General features: G+C 40.4%; 1 protein-coding gene across 1 annotated transcript in view; it reads left to right on the top strand.

The window, feature by feature from the left end:
* Positions 1-1,131: 1,131 nt before the first annotated feature.
* Positions 1,132-25,649, top strand: part of LOC105387876 (mitogen-activated protein kinase kinase kinase 4) — a 44,957-nt gene continuing 20,439 nt past the window's right edge. Inside the window, exons 1-19 of the mRNA XM_048621565.1 lie at positions 1,132-1,468; positions 5,311-5,442; positions 8,906-9,015; positions 11,180-11,292; positions 11,818-11,994; positions 13,509-13,669; positions 14,065-14,171; positions 15,222-15,400; positions 15,849-15,985; positions 17,365-17,534; positions 17,832-18,039; positions 18,405-18,519; positions 18,913-19,025; positions 19,634-19,793; positions 20,139-20,224; positions 20,631-20,712; positions 20,923-21,059; positions 22,808-22,924; positions 23,337-23,478. Coding sequence (XP_048477522.1) covers positions 1,383-1,468; positions 5,311-5,442; positions 8,906-9,015; positions 11,180-11,292; positions 11,818-11,994; positions 13,509-13,669; positions 14,065-14,171; positions 15,222-15,400; positions 15,849-15,985; positions 17,365-17,534; positions 17,832-18,039; positions 18,405-18,519; positions 18,913-19,025; positions 19,634-19,793; positions 20,139-20,224; positions 20,631-20,712; positions 20,923-21,059; positions 22,808-22,924; positions 23,337-23,478 — 2,532 coding nt within the window. The 5' untranslated portion in view covers positions 1,132-1,382. The remainder of the gene's footprint in view (positions 1,469-5,310; positions 5,443-8,905; positions 9,016-11,179; positions 11,293-11,817; positions 11,995-13,508; positions 13,670-14,064; positions 14,172-15,221; positions 15,401-15,848; positions 15,986-17,364; positions 17,535-17,831; positions 18,040-18,404; positions 18,520-18,912; positions 19,026-19,633; positions 19,794-20,138; positions 20,225-20,630; positions 20,713-20,922; positions 21,060-22,807; positions 22,925-23,336; positions 23,479-25,649) is intronic.

Raw genomic sequence — 25,649 nt, 5'->3', positions numbered from 1 at the left:
CTTTCATAGTGTCAGACGCGTATTTGTCGTCGACATGCTAAAAAGAAGAAGATTAGCTTAAATGGAGACTGCAGCCACAGCGGGGCGGTTAGTGTGCTAGGCAACATTGGTTAAAAACTCTGCTGTTACAAGGATATTATTATTATGATCCATAACAAGTTGTTTACAAAACACTATAAATTATTTCATGAGTATACCTACATAATAGACGTATGTAAGAAGTTACGTAGGTATTAGTGCACTTATTTAAGGCTTGTAAGAAATGAATTCTGCAGTCAAGTCTCCGCCGTTGCAATATGCAAGCACAGGTAAGAGAGTAAGAGGTACCTAGTACCTACCTAGGTACTAGCTACTGTTCCTATATAGTTACTGTAGATATCAAGTTACTCAATGTACCTATATCAGAAGCCCCAGTTTCCCTTACCGTTGCCTACTATACCTATCCACCTGAATGCAATAAGAACTCTTAATTTTTCTTACAGATAAGATGCCTATTATTACTACTAGTACCGACCATAGTGCCGGCGCAAATGCACGGATACGTAAACTACAAAAGCAAGGACATTCATAGGAGAAGCGCGCACAACTCTTTGCCTGGTGGATACCAAGGATACTATAACAATGGGTACCAAAACTACCCAATGAACCCTGGCTATCCCGCATCGTATCAAACAGGGTATGGTGGGATGTCTTACAACAACCCTGGTGGAGGGGCATATGGTGGTGGGGGTTACCCTTACCCTTCGTATAACCCCCCCGGCTACACAAGCTATAATCGCATGGACCAAAAGTACTACTGGCCGTGGCAACCAGGGTACAGTCTCAGTCATCCAAATTACAGAATGCCACTTTTTTTCAATGGATAACGTGCTTTTTTTTAACTGTTTTGTGAATAAAGTTATATAAGTACTTACCTATTTTTGTTTATAATAAAGTAGTATTTCTGTAGCATCAGTTTCAGTATCAGTTTTTCATTAAATCAAATCTTTCAAATAATAACTGAAAACTGATCAAAATCATAATCGATTGATTATAATATTATGAATGGACGCAGCCCTCAGTAATTCATTCATTCATGAACTTTTTCATCTCTATATACGTCATCTGTCACTGTCAAAGTCAACTTCATTTCATTTCGTTCATTCAGTCAATTTGAAAATCTCGAGTGCAGTGTTGTTTTCGTGTTTTCTGCCGGTGATTTTAATGAAACAAGTGTTTAAAAACTACATTAAAAACCGTATAAAACTAAATAATGCTCATTTCCAACTACTTCTATGATGTACAGACAGTTACATGAGCAAATACCAATAAATAGGATTGTTCGTAGATAGTGCCGAGGAATGTTTGCTTGTTTTTGCGTGTGATAATTTACAATAGTTACGATGAAAAGTGTTTCCGACAATGATTGGAAGCAGTCTGTTGGATTTCCCATCAACTACGACTCGGAACTGAGCTCGGATGATAATTTGTGAGTATTTTTTGTAGATCAGCTGATGGGCGACGGAGGTTGTGTTCACTTGTATGTGTAGGTACGAGTCGTTAACTGAGATAAGAGTATAAGAGCAAGTTCCCATCAAGTCAAGTGCCTGTTGCGATCAAGGACATTAATGTGCTCTTGTACTTATGTATTTAGATTTTTTATCCCTGAAGGAAAATAATATCTACTTACCTATGTTTGTCTTATTTTCAAGTTTTATTGCCGTGCCTAGTTGCCCAAATACTGAAGCATTAAGTGCCATCATGTTCATTTGCAGACTAAAAGATCCACTGAAGTCGCTGTGAGAGTAGATATTGGTTCTTGCGTCTTATTACTCTTATTTCATTTAAATGAGTGTATTTATAAATGCATATCCATAAACCTATTTGAGACTTGATAGAAAGTACAGTAAGGTGTGGTTAAAATGTTTGAATTCTCCAACAAATATTAACCTTTTGAATCCTGATTGGGAAGCAGTTTTTCAATAAAAACTGACTTCAAAAACCCACTAAAAAGTAAGAAATAATTTAAGGTTTACACCAATTCTATGTGACAGTATAAATATACCTAAGCAGGAACTGTTCTTTTTTGATATTGGTGCGGTGACAAAGTAATCTGAAGAAATATGGGACCAACTTGGGGGTGGAATAAAATTCTGAAAAAAAAATGGGACCACCCCTGACCTCAACCTAATACATCAAAAAAAGAATTTTCAAAATCGGTCCATACATAAAAAAAACATACATACAGCCGAAATGAGAACCTTTTTTCGAAGTTGGTTAAAAATATGTCACAATCTGAAAGAGTTAAAAGAAAACATTGTATTCAACCTGTTAATAATAGTGTTATATAATATCTGTAGGTTTCCATTTCCGTACAACTGATCAGAAAGTACATAGGGAAACATATTATTCAAAATTTCAAGAACTTTATTTATCTATAAAAACCTACTATGCCAAACCTCAATGCAGATATTGCACATTATATTGATTGCAGATGACCAAGCATCTGATGTAGTAGGTGTTACCTTATCAGTGACACACACTATCACAATATCAGTTATCCACAATTCTAAGCCAGAAAAGGATACAATATGCATGTAACTGGTACTGAGGTATTATTAAGTAATTATGTGATTAAATATGCAACAGTAGCATTAGTTCTATTTATGTATGGAAGCCATATAATGTACCTAATGTTTACTTGCGATGATGGTTGTATTGAACTTAATAGCTGGAACTCACCATGACCTCGGACAAGAAAGACGGACAGAAAATATAAAATGTGTAAACCCAAATAAATAAATAGATAAAATGCTATATAACATTTACCAATGAGTGCTGTACTTTTTATCCTGAAATTGTCAAGTGAAACCGTTTTTAGGCGAAATGAAACTCATTCAGTAAATTTTCTTGAAGAGAAAGCATTAATTTCGCCTATGTACAAATTGATTTATGTGCAATAAAGAATTTAATAAAAATTTTAGTTATGGATAACCTACCTAAAATTGGTTACAATCCTTGGCTTCCGCTACGATGCGACTACAATACTAAAAACATCTTAATACTTTATGTTTTAACACAAGCCTGACCTTGTGTGTGATTAGTATGTTTATTTAGACTTCCTATCTTGCGACTTTATGAGGTTTGCACTGTATAAGGTTTCCATTTTCCATAATTATAGCAAAAACAGTTCGCTTTTTGTTAGCGGCACAAACGCGGCACGGGTCGGTTATCGACATCGATAAACTCGTTTAATGTGCGTTCCAATAATCACGGAGCCGTATTTCAATGGCGAATCGCGATAGGTATATTGTCTATGCTTACATCGTCAATTTTTTATTTGAATTAAGTTTGTCTACGTCGAAAAGGGACCTGTGTAGCGGGCACAAGTCTCCTCTTTAGCCCTAGTGAACCATCCACCATCGCACTCACTGTCCTGACAAAGTCCATGGGCACGTCGAGGAAGTTAGCCAGGGAAATCCCTTTGGTACTAATGCAATGCGTCTGATACATATATAATGTACGAGTACCTAAATATGTATTAGGTATTTCCAACTATTATTTTTATTCGCAATGTGTGATGTTAAAGCAATGATAACTCAGTATCTGGTACAAAGGGAATTCCGAACATAATTAAAATTACCATGAGGTTGTGGGCCTTACCACTAAAACCTTTTTAAACAGCTAGGTAGCCGTTGCTGTACCAGCCAGGGTGCTGATGCTGATGCTTGGATTAGGAAGGTCGAGGACAGAGTGTTGTGGTGATCCCTAGAAAGGTCCATGTCTAGCAATGGACAATTACAGGCTATGATCATCGGAAAATATTCCGTGTAGTCTCATAAAAAGTAGAGTATAAATACAATACGATAAATCGTAACGGTATGCGACGACGTATACATAATATTTAGCTGGATACGTTTATGTTATTCTCGCACCTATGTCACAACGTTCAGTCAAATTCAGTGCAGACGGTTTTATGGGCAGTTATTATTATAGATGATGCCGTTATCCAAAAATATGCCATTGACTCGAATAGCACTCATAACTATGAAGTTATCTTATCAGAACTCACACAGGTTAAAGATAATACAAGAAAGAAAGCTAATTTCCGATGTGAATCATGTTGTTCTACTCCGGATACAGGGGCAGCATTATCACAAGTACATAGGTGGAGCGCGCTAAATGCTTACCTCTACATATTTCATAATATGTCATATTCTGAAAACTGTGTAAGTGTGTAGGCTGCCTACCTGCCTACGTAAGTTTGTAAATAAATCTGAAACAAGTCACAGTCAAGTTTCAGAAGTTTATATTCCTCTAAATTGAGGTGTTAATCAGCCTAAGACAGCGATCACAGTTGGAAAGCCATTTGCTACCGACTACAACTGAATCAGCGGAGACCGTCATGTTCCTTGATCAGAGGTGTACCGTCTTAGGCTGCGTGCCCAGTAGTGAAACTGCTCACTTGTTGGGCGCGTGAAAAACAAAATAGGAAACTGTGAACACTATATTATACAAAGTTCAAAACACACCTAACGGGGGTCATGTAAGTTGATTTCATTTACAATCAAAACTCTTTCACTCAATGGATTGCTACCTGAGCTGCGGCGCTCCGTTAGGTGTGTTTTGAACTTTCAATAATTTTTGACTGCCTCGACGTAGTGATACGGTTTTGGTATCATTGTTTAGCTTATTTCAAATACTTTTTAATGAATACATAAAAACACCATCAAAGGGGAACTATTTTCAAAGTTATTCAAGTACCTAAATGTAAATTTATGCTGTTTTTTTTTGTCAAAAAAACTAGATTAGGTTCTTGTAATTTATTTTATGTAACTTTTCAGCAGTTCTGCATATTTTTATTGGATAGAGATGACTTTTTGCGGATAAAATCATTTTATTTCATTTCCGTAAGGATATGATTTTTTATGAAAACTAAGCCTCTAAAACTTTAAAATGGCCGCCATTTCTAGAATATTGAGATTTGACCCCACAAATGGGGATGTTTTCTCGATGAAATCACTCATAGAATACACCCTTAAAGTTTGTCGGGTTCGAAAAACAACACATTGTATAGGCATACTAAACCGATACGCTGCCGCTGCTAACTCAGTAAACTGCTAACATGCAGTTTCCCTCCTGGGCACTAAACTCTCGAAAGCGATCAAGTTGTTCTACCATTTAACCCTTAACCCGGCATGGTTTTTTTCACACTTTTCACTAATCTTCGCCTTTAACTTACAGGGTTAATGTTCAAAACAATGTGAGATCCTCCATATGCTCATAGCATGATTAAGGGTTAGCACTAATGCGGACGTTCGTTTGTTCCAGTGACGTGGTGATCCGGCGCTCCGGGCCCCGATCCTCCCTGCATCTGCTGGAGGACGAGGGAGATGGGGCTCCGGCCGACCTGCTGGGCACCACGCCGCCGCGCGCGCGGATCAGGAGCAAGGAGAAGCGCAGGTGGGCACTTGGATGGTGATAAAATCCAGAAGGGGTAAAGTTTTTCGTCGCACTCGCTCTCAAAGCCGCGCGATGTGAGTGAGCGCGACGCAAAACTTTTGTCTCGTCTTAGCTTACGCGTCTTACGCCTTACTAGGGCTTCTGGAAGGCAATTCATGTAGAAAACAAATAAAGAAAGGGAGAGCTGTCATGGCGGTACGTTTCATATAACGAGTTAGAGTCGTTGTGGAGTGCTGTGAAATATATTTTTCTCATGTAAGAGCGACCCCCACGGAACGTGGTGGTTTGAAGTGCTGGCATTTGTACCCTGGACCTTTGAAAGTAGGGGGTACCCCATAGTCACCATGAGAGAGTCTTTATCATAATCCGCATTGCATCTGTGGATCATCAAACGCGGTCGGTTTAGTATTAGATGATAAATATTAACGATCGTTAGGAGAGGCCTATGTCCAACAGTGGACTACGGAAGGCTGAGAGAGAGAGAGAGAGAGAGATAAATATTAAAACATAAACACATAAGTGGTAAATTTTATACAAAACACGTGATATAATAAGAGTAACTACATATTGCATGCGGCGCTCAGTAATTACTATGTGTTTCATTCGAACTTGTATAGGAACCAAGTTCACGGCCGCACTCTAATGGCCAACACGCTGTTGTGCTGTGATGGCATTTAGCTGGTTTTCATTAAAAAATATCGCTTATAATAATGGCTGTTGGTCAGGCATTTGAACTTATTTTTATCTTTTTTTCTGGTTTAACCATTTTGTAAGATCTGAAATATTTGTAAAACTTCTTAGTTAATTCATTTTATCCAGATTCTCTAAATGATTGAGCTAAATGAATATAAGTACAAATGAAATCGTGCATCGGATGTTATAGTCTGTAGGATACATTTATTATCGATCGCGGTAACTGCGTTAATCCATTAAACATAATTAAATTACCGACACACATAAATGAAGCAGTTAACTTGGTGGTATCACTATGCGTAGAACTAAACTCTCATCATTTATGGAATAGTATAGGTAGTAGGTACCTACTTCTCTGTTAGTTTTCAGTGATGAACATGCTCATTTCCCTGTAGGGTAATTTGGCGATTATTTGTGTGGAAAAGTTCCCACTTTTTAGATTAAACTGGGTTCGAATCCCGGCGCTGACATGTACCAAAACGGGAAATGGTCCAAGCTTAGGAAGGCAGTTTAGACCTAGGATATAATGCACAAAGGTTCCATTAAAAAGGCACTACACACACCCCCACAGAGAATATAATATAGGTCTATCCATCTATCCCATGAAAAATCAAGAAATCGATCTGCATCAGCATGAGTTGACAACCAATCTACTCATATGCCTTGTGTCCATAATCGTAAGAGTTACATTCAAACACTATAGTTTACGTGCACAAGTGGAGAGATCTACATGAGCACCCACGTACGGAAGGTCACTCGATACATCGATAACAGAGCGGCCAGTGCTAGCCGGGATGCTATTGGGGGTGCCGTGTTGACATGTAGTGCAAATATTATGCTTAGTGCTTTTATTAATATATTTACAAATTTGTAAACACATAATAATATTATGTATGTAGTGAAGGTGTGCAAAAATATAGTTAATGACAAAATTATATTTATTTCTCTGATTGGAGGATAACAATAAGTGTATCAAGTAATCGGGAGAAATGTGTAAAGGACTTGTGAATGTGATAGAAGGGAGATGCCAGTGGATAAGCGCGTAGTGAAGGCTTCTACTGACTACCCCTCCGGAAGACCAGAGGTGAGCTGCTCACGTTTAAGTGTTAAAAAGTCTAGTTTAGTAACATTATATCAATATACGGTGCATTCTCTGATAAACCACGTTAAGTTAGACATTACGAGCCACTTGCAGAATCATATTAAAACTAGATTTAGTGTCAAATCTCGATTTAAGAAACGACAGTCCATATAAATTTTGACACTAAATCGAGATTTAACACTAAATCTAGATTTAATATGTTTGTGCAAGTGGGGCTACAAGTACTTGCCACTAAAACAGCCAGCTACAATGACTGTGTAGATTTATTAGCAGATGGGTGTTGTTGAGTCACAGTACACGCTAAGTGCTCTTAACACAATTTGAGTTTTTTTGGTAATAGGTAGGTACTCAAGGTTAAATACTGACTGAAGAAGCGAAACCTAGTAGATAACTAACCTGGCCGTGTAGCATAGGGCGCTAATAAGACGTGACAAAAGTTCTCCGTCGCGCTCACTCTTGAGGCTGCGCGATGTGAGTGACGGCGAGGCAAAACTTTTGTCACGTCTTAAATGCTGCCCGTACTAGCCCTTCTGATCAATGCAACGTAGGGTGAGTAGGGTGCTTTGCATCATGTTTAGTAATGATACTATAGGGTTTGTCACCGTTTAGAATTGATTGGCCAGTCAGATTAGCCTCAGTCGTTGACTGTCCAGGGTGCACCGGAAGTATATTTAATAATTCAATTCAATTTATTTATTTCAGATTTACAAGATCCATAGTTATTAGTATGTACAATTTATTCTTAAGAGCTAGTGTTAGTATACATGGTGAATATAATAATAATATTGGAATAATTAAATTTGTACTACTTTAATAATAATATCTTTATCAGATAGGGCCAACCTCTGTATGGAGTTTCATCCACCTCTGCATCATATTTAAAGGAACAGGTGATACTTTACTCAACGACGCTCCTTACTGACACCTAGTGGCTCACTTTTCCGGGAAAAGTTTTCCCTACTACGAATTATATGCTTGTTTCTTTTCTCGTAACTGGAAACTGTAATCTATTGAATAATGCTATTATTGTTGCTGATAATGATAAGATAAGCCCCTCTCGGACTTAAGCACTATCTCGTAATACCTATGCCAAGCAACACTGTGTAAGTTAGTAAATTCATATAAAACCTAGAACTGGATAAAACTTTATTAATATCATTCATACATGTACAGTTGTACCGTACATAATACATATATATGCGGTTGTATTTATATGGGATTTGTTTGCTATGCAAGGCTGGTCTAGATTCTAACATACTAGAACGTCTAGTTGCATACGTTATTACGCCATAACTATCGAATAACTTAACCGAAGTTAAAAACGTGTCAGGGACATTAATGATAATAATATATTACTAACTTTTTACTGCCGAATTGATTATTGAATATTAAGCTTTCATCGGAACAAGAAATGCGAAGGAAAGGTGGGAAATAGACAACAAACTCTACAATATGCCTAGACAGTATAGACCTTAAACCTTTTATACATAATAGATGGTACATAGATTTCATTCCAATGATCTAGCTGCATCAACTACCTAACACACTCCTGCAAGACAGTACAAATTTAAATACCATTAAACTTAATACATTAATAATATTTTAATTGGTTAGTCTTTCAGTTACTCTATTCATAGATACATAATAATATCTTGTTGTTATTTTCAGGACTATTCTGGGCGAGTGTGAGAGCGCTGCGCAGAAGGGGGTCGTGTTCAGGAACAACAGACGGAACACCGTCGACAACTTCTATCAGAAGGAGATTATCGACTCGCCAGGTCAGATATAAACAGACTAGTTGCCGGTGGTGAGTGGATTACGATGATCGAGGACAGAGTATTGTGGTGTTCCTTGGGAGAAGCCTAGAGGCCTTCGGGCAGCTTGAAAACATTTGCCCACTTCACCGACAACTCTCTCTGCACAAGCTTGCTTGTGTTAATTGGGGTCCACCAACCCGCTCTAGGCCAGCGTGGTGGACTAGGCCTAAACCCTTTCTTCATTGGAAGTACCTCGTGCCCCAGCAATGGGGACGGGATGGATCGTGACTCATGATAATGATGATACTGATACGTATATACTTACATTGCTCTATTATCCCATCCTATCATTCGTTAAAGCTAACGTCTTGGTAGCGTCCACTGGTATGACGGCCCGGGTTGGCTGTAACACCCCAATTTTGCAAGATAACAATCTCATATTTATAGTGTCCGCCGATATTTCATAATATTGCGTGTGGGTACGGGGAGTAGACTCAATTATGATAAAAACTAAACACACGTCAAACTGTGTTGTTATCTTATCGGCTGAGCGATGGCGGCGCGACTGTTGTAGGTTACATTTTAATAACTCCGCCGGTTTCCCAGTTTATGATCAGTATATCTCCAACACACCTGCCAAAGGAGCAGATTATAAGGAACATCAACTTACCTGTTTTTGAAGATATCTCGCTAAAGTTGACCCTTACATTCGTATGTAACATGTTTGATACCGGCTATTTAACTCTTCGCAGTCATAAATTCTAGACTAGCTATGCTTTCAAAACTAATTAATAAATGAGCGGCGGGCAGCTAATACCGATCGCCGGCGGATATAAAATCGATATGAAGTTGATATAAATAATAACAAACCGTCCGTAGAGGTCGTTCGCCTGTGTCATTGAAATGTGATTACATAAATAGCACGTGAAAGCGCCACCACTGTCGGCGTCGTAGAGATATTCATTCTGATCAATAAATATACTGATAATTACAAGAACATTATGCTATTACAATTACAAAAAACATACTCCTAAAACTATTTCGTTTAGAGAGTATTATAATATGTTGACCTTTTATATTTGATTGTTTGATGTTATTCGGTATACCTTTGGTATGAGTTTCCAATATTTACTGAAGTTCTCAATACCTGCTGAAAATTAAGTAACTAGACGAGAATCTCTTGCATCTCCCTGAATACATCTTCTGTCCTCTCATATACAGGGTACATAAGAAAAACAACAAATATTAACTACATAATACATAGTTTCAATTTAAAATATTGCTACCAAGGAATGTAAATTAGTATTGAGCAGCTTTAATAATGACTTTAACCGGTTTGGCAGCCATTTCATTGATAACTCGAAGACATCACTGGTTCACGGTATTGGATGCGCTACCGGTTCAGAAAGTTACATGATATAATGGACGAGACAACACTTTTGTAATATTAATAAGGCAATATTATGCCTGTGCTTTAATTTCATCCCATATAAAAATAATAAACGTTTTATGTATGTAGGTAGAATCTCTATAAGGCAATGTGAAACTCCTCCACAAGTCCCAAAACCTCACAGCTATTTATTTCGAAGCTTTCAATGAGCATTTTTAAGTCGTAATACCTACCAACAGACAAAGTATATGATTCTTCATAACCTTGTTCGCTTCTGATCCTACTACAATTCCCCTACAGAGAGCCCTTCATCATGAAGAAACATAAGCCTATTGTTTTTCATTATAACTAACACCTAATGATGCATGCATGCCACAGCACATATCGAGCTGGCTTTTTGGTGCTCTACAGGGTGTTGCAAAAAGGGTATATTAACAGAAAAGTAGACAGCAACCTACTGCGTTTTTGTGTCTTTTGTATTGTATTATTTCTTGTTAATATTGTCATTGTTTTTTTTTTAAATATTGTCAGTGTCTCAAATAAATGTTTCGTTATCTATATTATACCTGGTGCCTGAGATACAGGTTAACACCTAGTTCAGGTATCAGGGGTGAGTAGTTAATATTATAAATTTTAAGTCCTGTTAACATACAAATGATAACTTGTATAAGTTAGATAATTACTTTAATTACCTAGATATTAAAATTTAGTTTTAAGTGACTGTAGCTAGGCTTAAAATCTGTGTTTTTAATTAAATAAATAAATTGTATATTATATTATATATTCCCCTCATAGAGCGTGTGAAGAAGCGAGCGACGATGATGCTGGCGCGCAGCCGCGAGCGCGACCTGAAGCTGGAGCTGGGCGAGCGAGCCGACAGCAACCCGCCGCCCGCGCTGCCCACACTGGTAACTACACTCATCTACCCGGGGGCCGACACAGTATGCTAATTAATAATAATAAAAAAAAACATATATGGCGCGATCGAATCCCGTTTTATCGTCTGGTGGAGATCTACTGCATTTGATTAATTAACATAACATACATCAACTGAGTCTACTACACTTACATCCACTGACTTAGTCAGTGTAAGTCACTGCAATTGGCTTCACCACGGCACGATGACAAACCCTGTCTGTATAGAAGCACTCTCACTTACGTTAAAAAGAAGATAGAAAGTGCAAGGAACCGACACATTATACTAAATGAAGCTTAGTATTAAGGAATGCATTTCTCTGTCTTAGCAGATATAAGGGTCTATCAATGATCGTACAGGATTCGAAACCTTGTCTGTTCTCAAAAAGCTTACCCCGTCCTGTAATATAAATCATCCTCATTCAGAAACAACATTCAGGGCAACATTCCTCTTCAATATTCAACCATTTCTTTATTTATCTGACCTCCACAATAACCCAATATTCCCTCCCTTCCAGGTGGAGTCATGCAACCGCTTCATGTCTCTGACCTCCCGGCTGAAGTGTTCCCCCGACAGCCAGCAACAGGAGCCGCTAGACGAGTGCCGCGAGCTGCCGCAGTCCCGAGTCAACTTCCACAAGACGTTCAGTCTGCTGATCAATATGGGCGCGAGCGATAAGGGCGCGAGAAGAACGGTAAGTGAAAATTTTATCTAAACATGCAACCGCTTCATGTCTTGAACCTCCCGGCTGAAGTGCTCGGTCAACTTCCACAAAACGTTCAGTCTGCTGATTAACATAGGCGCGAGCGATAAGGAAAAGTATCTTTTTTTTTCAAAAAGTGCCAGTGTATAATTGTATGTCATGCTAATCAAGAAGAAAGACAGCAGCTGGAGCCCCCGGACGAGTGCCGCGAGCTGCCGCAGTCCAGAGTCAACTTCCACAAGACGTTCAGGCTGCTGATCAATATGGGCGCGAGCGATAAGGGCGCGAGAAGAACGGTTAGTGAAGTTTTTATATAAACACTAGCTGTTCCCGCGAGCTTCGCTTCGCCATAAAAAGTTTTCCCGTGGGAATTCCGGGATAAAAAGTAGCCTATGGTCTAAATTTCATCTCAGAGTCTAGACCATATGTATACTAAATTTCATTTAAATCCGTTCAGTAGTTTTGGCGTTAAAGAGTAACAGACAGACAGACACAGTTACTTTCGCATTTATAATATTAGTTAGGATGCAACCGCTTCATGTCTCTGACGTCCCGGCTGAAGTGTTCCCCCGACAGCCAGCAACAGGAGCCGCTAGACGAGTGCCGCGAGCTGCCGCAGTCGAGAGTCAACTTCCACAAGACGTTCAGTCTGTTGATTAATATGGGCGCGAGCGATAAGGGCGCGAGAAGAACGGTAAGTGAAGGTTTTATCTAAACATGCAACCGCTTCATGTCTTTAACCTCCCGGCTGAAGTGCTCGGTCAACCGGCTCGGTCGGTTTTTTTCAAAAAGTGCCAGTGTATAATTGTATGTCATGCTAATCAAGAAGAAAGACAGCAGCTGGAGCCCCCGGACGAGTGCCGCGAGCTGCCGCAGTCCAGAGTCAACTTCCACAAGGCGTTTAGTCTGTTGATCAACATGGGCGCGAGCGATAAGGGCGCGAGACGGACGGTTAGTGAAATGTTTTTTTTTTTCCAAAAGTGCCAGTGTAAAATTGTATGTCATGCTAATTAAGAAGAAAGACAGCCAGCAACAGGAGCCGCTAGACGAGTGCCGCGAGCTGCCGCAGTCACGAGTCAACTTCCACAAGACGTTCAGTCTGTTGATTAACATGGGCGCGAGCGATAAGGGCGCGAGAAGGACGGTAAGGTTTTGAGCAAAATTGTGTCATTCGAATGTGTAGGTATGCTTCTTCAATGTTTTGCCACCAGCTGCTGTGTTATATATGCGAGTGTGTATGTGGTATGAAGCATATTATGCTTTAATCAGGTCATCTAAAAGTCGCCTTCATCAGCCAAGGGGTAAGATCGAAGAAGCACTGAAATGTCAAATCGTTTTAAAAAAAATGCGTTGCCTTTATTTTGTTGTCAACAGCATCCACAGTTAAAAAACACGACTCTTACGCATAACGAAAAGGTCAATGGAAAACCTACTTTTTACATTTATGAAGAACTTGGCGCCGTTGCTACCCTACACTATAAATCCACAAATCCACCTGCTTACAGATCAGCCGCGAGGAGCAAGTGTGGCAGAACGAGTTGAAAGACCTGATCTGGCTAGAACTGCAAGCGGTCATAGCGGGGCGGTCGCTGGCGCAGCAGGACGCCTACTTGTGTGCGCAGCGCAGCATCGTGCCCGCTGTTGTGAAGAATATCATGGAGTATAGGTGAGACTGACAGAACGGACTAAGGTTACCGACATAGCTGTCAAAATATGCAAGCTGAAGTGGCAGTGGGCTGGTCATATCTGCCGAAGAACCGATAACCGTTGGAGTAGACGAGTTGTCATAATATGTGAGGTGTCTCACAGGTACTTAACAATTCAGTTAAAAAAAATCCACCCCAGATGAAAGCGAAGATGAGAGTGAAAGTTGGCTTAGACCACTTTACTGGCATAGATCAATTACTTGTTGGGCTGGTTATGATATCATGCCTATTACATTGAGATGAGGGTCTCTCACCCGTGTGCGTCTATGCATTTACAATATGGCGGCTTTTGTCCTCATTTCTATCACGGTACGTGCGAAATCTTCTTTCTGACACTTGTAATAATCTGTTGCAGGTTTATAAACACGAAGCCGTGCGAGCCGCGCGGCCGCCGCAAGGCAGACTCGGCGGGCGAACACTCCGACACCAGCGACTTTGACAAGACTGAAGATGAAAAAGAAGGTTAGTGATATTCACCTTGTTTCATATACATATAACGGATAAGTATTTAAGAAATTAGTTTAGGGTATAGAGTGGGGAATACCACGTCGAACTGTTTTAGGTGGCGGTGGTAGACTGATTTTATTTTCAGTCAGATAGGAACTGACTTGCCAATGCGCCAAAGATAGGTTTGGAAGTGCGGGGTGGGGCGAGGGTGGAAAGTGTCAAAACTACACGGTGTGTTTTGAACTTTCAATAATTATTGACTGCCTCAACGTAGTGATACGGTTTTGGTATCATTATTTAGCTTATTTCAAATACTTTTTAATAAATACATAAAAATACCATCACAGGGGGGGCTATTTTCAAAGTAATTCAAGTAAATGTACAATTTTGCTGTTTTTAAAAAAACTAGATTAGGTGCTTGTAACTTATTTTATGTAACTTTCTAGCAGTTGTGCATATTTTTATTGGATAGAGATGACTTTTTGCGGATAAAATCATTTTATTTCATGTCCGTAAGGCGTTTAAATCTTGAGATATAAAGCTTTTTGACACTTTACAATAGGTTTAAAATTGACGTTGTGATATTCGAATTTCAACTTTTTGGCTGACGTCTAGAGTCGAAACTCGTGTATGTCAAAGTAAATTTTATCCTTGTTGTAACTTTACAATTAGGGTCTATGGGCCTTACCACAAAAAAATAGACAGTGTTTAACAGTTGTTTAGCGCTGTCAAACCCCTACAAAATTTGTCAAATTTAGTTTTAAACACTTGTTAAACAATGTTTAAAGTTTTTTGTGGTAGCACAGTATGAATTTGGGGGTAAGTATCTAAAACTTTAAAATGGCCGCCATTTATAGAATATTGAGATTTGACCCCACATATGGGTGTATTTTTCAGATGAAATCACTCGTAGAATACACCCTTAAAGTTTGTCGGGTTCGAAAAAAAACACATTGTAAATATGTATGAGAAAAGACGGATAATCGAAATATAGATACCATTTTCTTCTTTTTATTAAATCGTATGTGTAGAAATTCACCCTAAATCCTCCTCTATTATTCCCAGAATACGGTTGCCTCTCCTTCGACTGCCAACCCTGCGCGGACGCTATCGGCAAGTGTCTCCGCGAAGTGGGCACGCTACTGGACTCGTTCTACAACGCGGTGGCGCTATACCCCTCGAGCAAGGCCATGACTGTCGAACACCCGCTCATAGCCACCACGCTGTTCAAGAATAGACTTAAGGTTTGTTGGAAGAAGGGATATTGTTGGTTGTGTGTGGTGGAGTTTTGGAGCGTTATTACTTGATATGAGGTTTTTGGGCACGTCTATTAGTGAACTTTTTGTGTGCTTTCATGTAGACTATTAAGCCCATAATCGTCCACCATTGAACTAACTGGCCTCTACAAAGCCCTATCACTACCAGCTACCTGTCTAAGGCTGTCGTGCCAGAGGGTTGGTGAACGTCCCATCTACCTACAGCGTACCTGGTGTCCTCTCAAGATCTCGTCTACTTCTTTATAGCCAGATATGATCAATAACGAACTGCCTTCTATGGCTTCTGAACAAGAAGTTAATTATTGATGAAGTTAGGTTTTACCGGCTTTGCTAAAGTTAAGCTACCCATTCCCCATCCTTACAATAAATTTTACCATGATATTCCAAAAATAACATTATATCTTTCGTCCTGCAGGCAATGTGTCTATGGTACAACATAGCGCTGCACATGCGGATGAAAATGGTCGCTATTCGCAAGCTCATAAGGACTATGATGTTGAAGGAGAGACACCGTTACCAACACTTGCAGAGCGTGGACTCTGACTCGAGCAGGTAAGGGTGATTTTTGCTTGTGCACGAGAAGTATACTCAAAATCAGGCAGTAATATTCGACCATCAGGATCACACGTGCTATGTGGGATGCCAATAGGATAAGTCTACATTTTTTATTTTAAAAAAATGTCTCTACTATGACTGTCCAAGTACAGGACCACAAGACAAGACCTATCCAACTGCAACGTGGAGTGAGACAGGGGGATGTAATATCTCCGAAACTGTTCACCAATGCATTGGAAGATGTCTTTAAGACGTTGGACTGGAAAAGACATGGCATATGTATAAATGGCGAGTACATGTCACACCTCCGCTTCGCTTACGACATCGTTATTATGGCAGAATCTCTGCAGGAACTCAGCTGGATGTTAAGTGGCCTAAATGCTGCTTCCCGACGTGTAGGCCTCGGTATGAACTTGGACAAGACGAAAGTCATGTACAATGCTCACATCAAACCGGAGCCGGTCGCCGTTGGTGAGGCAACAATCGAAGTTGTGCAAGAATATGTCTACCTCGGGCAGACTATTCGGCTAGGCAGAAGCAACTTCGACAAGGAGGCTGCAAGACGCATCCAACTGGGTTGGGCTGCATTCGGGAAACTTCGTCACATATTCTCCTCGGCCATTCCTCAGAGCCTGAAGACAAAAGTCTTCAACCAGTGCGTCCTGCCAGTGATGACGTATGGTGCAGAGACGTGGACACTGACGGTAGGACAGGTCCACCGATTTAAAGTCGCTCAGCGTGCTATGGAGAGAGCTATACTTGGGGCTTCTCTGATGGATCGTATCAGAAATGAGGTTATCAGTCAGAGGACTAAGGTTACCGACATATCTGTCAAAATATGCAAGCTGAAGTGGCAGTGCGCTGGTCATATCTGCCGAAGAACCGATAACCGTTGGGGTAGACGAGTTCTCGAGTGGAGACCACGAACAGGCAAACGCAGCGTGGGACGCCCTCCTGCCCGCTGGACTGACGACCTTAGGCGGGTGGCGGGTAGTGGTTGGATGAGGAAGGCCGAGGACCGAGTGTTGTGGCGCTCCTTGGGAGAGGCCTATGTCCAGCAGTGGATGATTATTGGCTGATGATGATGATGATGATGATGATGATGATAAAAAAGCCTGTAAAGTTGTATAAAAATATCCTGAATAGTGTAAGTTGTGAAGAAATTCATCATTTCTGTTTACATACTCATTTCCGTCGTCATAACCGTTTCTATTTCTTAAAGAGATACTTTGAAACACTATCGTTGGTAGCTATATCATCATCGTCATCAGCCAACAATCTTCTACTGCTTGTACAGTCCACCCCCAAAGAGCACTATAAAACTCAATCGAAGGGTTTCCTCATATAACCTTCCTGTATGTTTTTTTTATCCATAGACAATCGGACGCATGCCTCAAGCCGTGCCAAGTCCGCTTCAACCTATCGCTGGACGGCAGCCCGACCGACTCCAGCACCAGCGAGGGCTCCGTGAACGACGCCCCTGGGGCGAGAGAGAAGGGGGAGGGAGTGGGAGAGAGAGCGGGAGAGAAGATTGTTAGCAACAGCGGTGAGTTACTTCTTCTGTGGTTCCCTCTTACATCTTTCGTCTTAGCGTGTCTGTGACTTCTAACCTCCCTACGAACTAGGATGCGGACAATCAGACGCCTGCCTCAATCCAAACCAAGCTCAAGCGAGAGAGAAGATAGAGGGAGCGGGAGAGAAGATTGATATGATCAGCTCTGAGATACGACTGTTCCGATAGTAAGTATTATTTACAATCTTAACGGACTGAGCGATTGCATTTCACACCTCGAGATTAAGTTAAACAGAACAATCATCCCCTAAATATACCTTTTCTCCCCAGACCCCAGCGCGCCTCCCACGCCCGAGATCATTCTACCCGACTCGGGCACCGACACGACGGACACGACGGCGTCCCACGAGAGCGGCTACCACTCGGACGGCGTCCCACGGAAGAACAGTATCGTGTGTGATGATGTATACAATCTGACGTCGCTTGAAGAGTTGACGTCGCTGAGTCTGCTGGCTAAATGTGAAGTGTCGCCGTATAGGTGAGCGGATTGTTATTTCTGAGAGGTATCGTATATAGGCTAACTATTTTTATCGTCCAAATACTAAATCTGGACACAGATTCGTCACGGAGTTTTCACCACTCCTGTGGCTTACCCAGCAATTTTTTTCTTAATATTATTACTCTAACGTAAGTTATAAAGACTCCCTACATGAAAAGTATTGTGATTTGGATGATTAGCTCTGTGAGGTGAAGTCTGGTCTAATCTCTATTATCAAATGTGCAGCAATGAGCTTGTATTTTATTAATCTCGGTGGTTAGTAAATCAGTACAAGTTTTAACAAAATAAGAACCTAAAAGCACGAAGCAAATATTATTTTATTACAAAGTTTGTAATTGTTTCAGACATTACCTGAGCGAGATCCTGAAGACTCAGGGCGTGCGGCGCAGCATGATGTTCATACAGAAGCTGCGCAAGTACATCCTGCAGAAAGTCTACATGACTTTCGAGAAGCCTGATGTGAGTTATATATAATATTTTATACTAATCTTCTATCCATCCATCCCGCTGTAACATTTTTTTTGCAAATGTTTTTCAAAATAGAAATATGGCTAATATGTTGTTCTTTTTAATTGATGAGTAACGGTTTAAGCCAAGTATCTATGTGACAAATCATCTACTAGGGGACAGATCATAGTGACGCCGCGCAACTTGCAAAACTACTGATAGTAAAGACATCAGGAGACGCCGCGCCGCATGATTTTCCACCGTGCAGTAATGATTTTCTAGTCAGAATAGGGTCTCTGTGTGCCGGAAGTATATAACGAAAAAGTTATACGTCAGGCTGTTCTAGTAACTCTTCACATAGTATATGGTGGTACCTATATGGTAATATGACATGGTTGTTCCCAGAGTGCCCACCTAGACCACTACGAAGAGGAGGAGCCGGCGGAGGGGGGCGGGGCGCGGGAGGGGGACGAGGACGCAAGGGATGAGGAAGTGAAGAACGCGTATGAGTTGCGGAGGTTAGTGTGTGGTTGTTTCTACAACGGTCGAATGGCGTAGTGGTTAGTGGCCCTGACTGCTATGCCGAAGGTCCCGGGTTCGATCCTGGAGCACTACGAAGAGGAGGAGCCGGCGGAGGGGGGCGGGGCGCGGGAGGGGGACGAGGACGCAAGGGACGAGGAGGTCAAGAACGCGTATGAGTTGCGGAGGTTAGTGCGTGGTTGTTTCTGATCTATAACCTTACTAATGTTAAAAACCCCCCGACTTTCAACACTAAGGGCCTATTTCATTTCATTTCAATGCTGTCACTGTCTAAAAAAAATAACAGAGAGTGACAGCATTTATTTTATTTCACAGGTAGCCACTAACCAGACATTGTGAAACAGGGCTTAAAAGTCACATAATTTTTGAACGGCTAAGCCGATTTTGATAAATTATGGCAAAGAACACTCAGCCTCTGGGGTGCCTGTGAACACTATGACATTATGAACCTGGTGAAAAATAAAACTTTAACTAATAATAATAATAATAATAATAATAATAATAAATAATCTTTTCACCCCAGAGTGCCCACCCAAAAACCACACATCCAGCAAAACCCACCGCCTAACAACCTCTCTCCCACCAGATACGGCTGCTGGTCTCCGGAATCCCTCGCCATGAACCTACCCTCGTACCGGGGACACTTCCTGCTCCTGAGCACCGTCAGCATGGAGGTGGTGCACGACTACCTCGCGCTGCGCCTGCACGCCGCGCCGCACCGCCCCTCCTGCCTCACCATCAAACAGGTACACCCTGTATAGATAATGTACATAACATACTGCGGCATCACGACCCATCACGTCCCCACTGCTGGGTCACAAGTCTCCTTCCAATGAAGGAAGGGTTTAGGCCTAGTCCACCACGCTGGCCAAGTGCGGGTTGGTGGACCCAACACAAGCAAGCTTGTGCTGAGAGTTGTCAGGTAAGTGGGCAACCCGACTGTCAGATGTTTTCGAGCCACTCATTGCCATTTGCGTTTATTAACGAAACTTAAAACTACAGGAACTGGAGTAATTTGTCAACTTTATGCATTTAATTATTTATGTTCCTTGGTTCCAGGACTATTTATAGCATAGTGTTTTGAATTGCAGATGATCCACGAACTGAAGGAGGGCATCGACATAGCCACGGACATCCGCGCCGTGTTTGTGCGCAACATTGAAACCGCCTTGGACGGGTGAGTTTGATTCTCTCAGACTAGATATTATGTGTAGTCGTAGTATTCGTGTATAAGGTTAGGCAGTTGTGTTATAAATACTAACTAAGACTACAAAGCAATACATATGTAGTAAGGAAACCTATTTTATCCCTATACCAAAATGGTAATATAGCTCCCAACCTATTGCTTGAGTGCAATGGCTTTCAAGTTCAAGTCACCTCTGACTACCCCTTCGGGGATTACACTCGTGTGCATATTGAAGTCGATTCTATTAATTAAAATTTGACTCTATGAGTTTTCCCGTAAATTTCCTTTTTTCGTTAGGAAAATTTATAGTTTGACAGCGTTAAAATTTTAATCTCTGTCTGCAGAATAGCTACTATTACCAAAACTGTTCTATTTATCGTATAATTTACTGTTGCAGCTATCCAGCCAGCGACGCAGCGAAGGAACAGCTAATTCTCCTCATAACTACATTCGATACGACCATAGAAAATGTGCTCAAGGTAAGCTCACCGTTTTCTCTTATGGCAAATGACTGGCTGACAAAATTACTGTGGAATGTGGAATCCACGCGACGCCATTGGGACGTTGGTCTATGGGTCTATTACGCCAAGGACGCGTTCCGAATCCACTCTTATCTTTCGATCATGATTATAACACCCGCAGTTAACGTCTTGTTTTGTTTAATCTACTTATCCATATTCACATTCCAGCAATACCTCTCCTACCTAACGACTATCTCAGCGGCCAATTTCCTCCCGCGCGCGTGTCTTCAAGACGAGTGGGCGTTCACCGCGCGGCTGGCTAAGAGAGTCAAGTGTGTCGCCGTGCTCGCGCCGGTTAGCTTCACGTGAGTTATGCACTCTTGGTACCTTGCTCAAAAGACATAGTAGCTTACTGAAGGCATAGGCTCTTTTCATGGAGATTCACGACCGGAAAGGATCGCCAAGAGAGTCAAGTGCGTCGCCGTGCTCGCACCTGTTAGCTTCACGTGAGTCATGCACACCTGGTAGATTTAACCGGATTTCTCACGGTCCTGAACGGATCCTGTGATCATGCTTCTGCACGATTTATCTTCACGTGAGTCATGTGCTCCTGGTACCTTGCTTATCAAACAAGAACCACTGCTGGACCTGGCTGGACCTAGGTAATACCGGTGCATAGTAATACCACTATCTAACTGGTTCGCTGCCAACGGAATGGCGTTAAACGTTGAAAAAACAAACATAATTCACTTCCAAATGAGAAAAACCAGAGGCCATGAACTGAACATCGTTTGTAACAACTTATTAGTCCCTCAAGTCGACACAGTCAAATACCTAGGATTCACCTTTGATTCCGGCCTGACGTGGATACCGCAAATTGACAATATTTGTTCTAAACTATCATCAGCCTCTTATGCTCTTAGCAGATTAAAACCTACATTGTCTGAAGATAACATGAAAAAAGCCTACTTTGGATATTTCCACTCAATACTAAGTTATGGTGTCGATATCTGGGCCAACTCAACTGATGCAGGACGTGCTTTCAGATCTCAGAAACGTGCACTGCGCATAATGGCGGGCGTACCTTGGGACACCCCAGCAAAGCAACTATTCATAAAACTCAAAATATTAACGCTGCCGTGTCTATACATATTAGAAATAGCTAAATACGTAAGGCGTAATCTTAGCCTTTTCCCAACAAACAAGGATGTTCGTCCAAACACCTGCCCTCGCCGTGAAGATAAGCTGTACTGTCCCGGCTGCAGGCTAACTAAGTCTAATAAACTCATCCACATAATAGGACCAAAAATATATAACGTAATCCCTGAGAACATTAAAAACGAAACAAATGAGGCCACCTTTACAAAAAAACTTAAAAATATGTTGCTTAATTCGGCATGCTATACTATAAATGAGTTCTTTGACCTCACCTCGCCACCCCATGCACTATTGGTACCTACTACCAACAGTAACTCTCATAACGATGAAAAACAGTGTGTATAAAGCTTTTAAATAAGATACTATCATACTAAAACACAATGCAAATATGCAAATAATGCTGAAATATTGTTACTTAATAGTAATACCTAAAAACTATAGATGTACTACCTAATAACTAAATTATTTATATGTATAAAGAAATACCTAACTATCAATGCTTCTACTTTATGAATAAAATTATATAACTACCTACTTTAGCTAGTATATGTTATATTGTATAAGTAACTTAATTATACCTAGTGCATAATTACCAATTACCTATACCTATGTAAATGACTTGTAATATTATTTAAGTTATTACCAATAAATGATTGAATTGAATTGAATTGAATTGAATGGTGAAGCTCGTCAAATGCATGCCTGTAATGATGTCAGTTAGCTTCACCTGAATCATGCAACTCTGGTACTTTGGTCTACGCAGCTTAGGAAAACTGTGAAATTTACCAAGGATTCTGGCCTTTCGCCAAGTATCCCCACTACATCTTTTGGTGTTTGGCGGTCCTAAGCTTCATGTGATTCATGTGTCTCTAGTACCTCGCATAATCATGTTTATAACCTATAATAACCTAATCCAAACATAATTATTTATAATATTATTAACTTCATTTCACAGGGACATTGTGTGTAACCAAATCGACCGGCTGCTGAAACAGTTCACGGACAATTTCAAGGACTTTTCCAAGAGGGAAGAGGACTACCCCAGTGATGAGGAAGACGTTGAGGCTATGAGGTTAGTAAATACATATTTTGTCTACATAACTACAATAAATATTACAAATAGGTAATTGGTACGTGGTTTTACGTGGATATTAAAGCTCCGGCGGATTATTTTATTTTCATTTGTACGTTCGTATGTATGTATATTAATTTATCTTATTGTCATTGTCAGTATATCTTATTGTCATTGCCAATGACGAAAGAAAAAAGAGGACTTGACATTCTGACGAAAAAAACGTGCGTGCCTAAACTCTGTCAACTAAGATGGCGGCAAATTTCCTTGAATGTTTGGAACAAGTTAAAAAGAGACTACGATATATTTTTAAGTAACAATGTTAATGCCGGATCCTCTTTGTTTTCTTTCGTCAATTTCATTGACTTACATATTACTAAATGTCAAGTAACTGTTTCTTTCTTTCTCGCAGACACTTCGTGTACCAACTCTGTCGCGAGGCGCACAGTATCTACGCGTCGCACCGCGACATGGCGATCCAGACGGTGCAGTTCGCGCGAGTGCTCGCCGCGCGCACCCCGCCCGCCTTCACACAGGAGAGGGACAAGATCTTTGTGAGTATAGTCACTGTACTACTGGCTGTACCACTCACTAGTAAAGACACTATAATATTTAGCAGCTGTGTCGCACCCCGCCCGCCTTCACACAGGAGAGGGACAACATCTTTGTGAGTCGCTGGAGTAGCTACAAGTAGCGGTGACTACCGACAGATGGCAGTGAAAGCGGATAGAAAATGTAGGAACAACTGTAGCATGGTAGTATCTGCAAATTGGCTAGTAGTTAGAATGAACTGCAACATAAGCATGTAGTGCTGCGCTAGCATTAATATAGGTATATAAGCACCGGACATATTTAATAAAAGACTTCTTTTACAACCAACATCAATCGATATTTTAATACGTTCCTGCGCACAACTTCTCACATGGCGACCTTGCCAGGCCGGCGCTGCTGGTAGCGGCGCCGGTCGGCCCACGAAGATGATCAACTTCGGCCGACAGACCAGAACCAGCACACCAACACCAACACCTGCAGTACCAGTGCCAAGAATAAACACCAGCAGCACCAAGGCAACCAACCTCGGTGAATGACTTGAAGAAAACATGTACAAGTGAGACCAGAAAAAACGAAGAAATACTGCGACCGGACGAGGAGTCAGGGTTATCCCGGCTCGAACAGGTCAGGGCTATCCCGGCCATCAAGCGGACCAGGGTTATCCCGGCCAACTCAAGAAGATGACCAACCACGTGCATCGAGCAATCATCAGTGTCATCGTGCGTCACGTCCGCCCAGCCGTCATCATTATATTGTTACTGTGAGTCAAATTAATTAATTCAGGAAGGATTAGAATTATAGATTTTGATTTTGATAAAATATTTTTTTTAACAAGGGTTTAATCTCGCATTTAAGTAATTGTAATATCTAGTGTCACAAATCACGAGTAAATTTTTTTTTTCTTCTAAAACATAACCATTTGAATAGGTATTCTAAAAATAGCATACAAGTTAGGTATCGCTAATAAATATGTAAGTAATGCATTCAGAGTTGAATGACTGCAGAAAGTTTCTAGGTCAAGTTAGTAAAACCGACTACCTAATGACAATTGAATAGAGATTTTCAGTAAATGAATTAATAAGTAGGTAAATGATATTTTTTGTTGTGAAATAGAAAGTTTTATGGATCGGTACATTGGTAAAATATATAATAAGGAGTTGAGGAGCTCAGATTGGAGGCCATTGCTTTAAATTGTAGCGGCTCTATTTTATATTATACAGGTGCACAAAATAGGTGGCCTGATATGCCAATAAGTAGGGTGACCATGCCCACAAAGTAGATTAAGGGTGTAGAGATACAGCCCTAGGAGAATTATGTTCTTGATCATAGTGTTTGGACTATCGTGCCCTCAGTGAAAGACATAATAATATTAATTAGTAGTAAGGCATTAATGTGAATAGTATACAAGATTAGAATGAATGATTGAGGACACAAAGGTTAAGGAGTTTTGACTAGCAATTGGTTTCATCACCCAAATGTTACGGTAGTTCTCACTTCCCAGAGTTCAGAATGTCAGTAATCAGAGTGATGACTGAGAGCTACAGGATGCTCATTATGGGTTAAAAACCAAAAGTGTAAATGTGTATGAATGGGGAAAATGTACCGATACCGATACCACGATAGGAATGTTCAAGTAAATTGCGTTGAAGTTGTAGTAGGTATTTGATTTTGTATTTAGATATTTTTTTAATTAACGTGACACTAGTTAGATAAGAACTATTTTCAAGTAAATAAATTAATGAGTAAAATTAAATGTGAAAGGATGACTATAGAACAGTTATAACAAGCCTAGGAAATGAATCACTCTGTACATGTCATGTCATATTAATAATGTAACTAATGGTATGTCATATAGGTACTTACGTACTTTATAATATGTTGTGTTGTGTTATTATTATGATAATGGTTTATTTTAGATTATAAATGGTACTTATAGGTGAAGATAAATAAAGAAGTTAAAAGGTATAAAAGTAATATGTATTTTGGTTACACATATTTAGATGCGATTATATTTGTTTCAGAAATGTATCAGTAATTTATTATTTTTTTATCGAATTATAGGTGTTTTCAAAAACTTCATGTATAAATTGTGACATTTTATTTTACAGAAATTTTCATGTTCAGTTTCTATATTACATGTTCATTTTTAGTTATAAAATATGTGTGTGTGTGT

Source organism: Plutella xylostella, chromosome 6 (assembly GCF_932276165.1).
Source record: "Plutella xylostella chromosome 6, ilPluXylo3.1, whole genome shotgun sequence".
NCBI lineage: Eukaryota > Metazoa > Arthropoda > Insecta > Lepidoptera > Plutellidae > Plutella > Plutella xylostella.
Note: the sequence above shows the minus strand (reverse complement) of the source record. Positions and strands in the feature narration are given on the sequence as shown.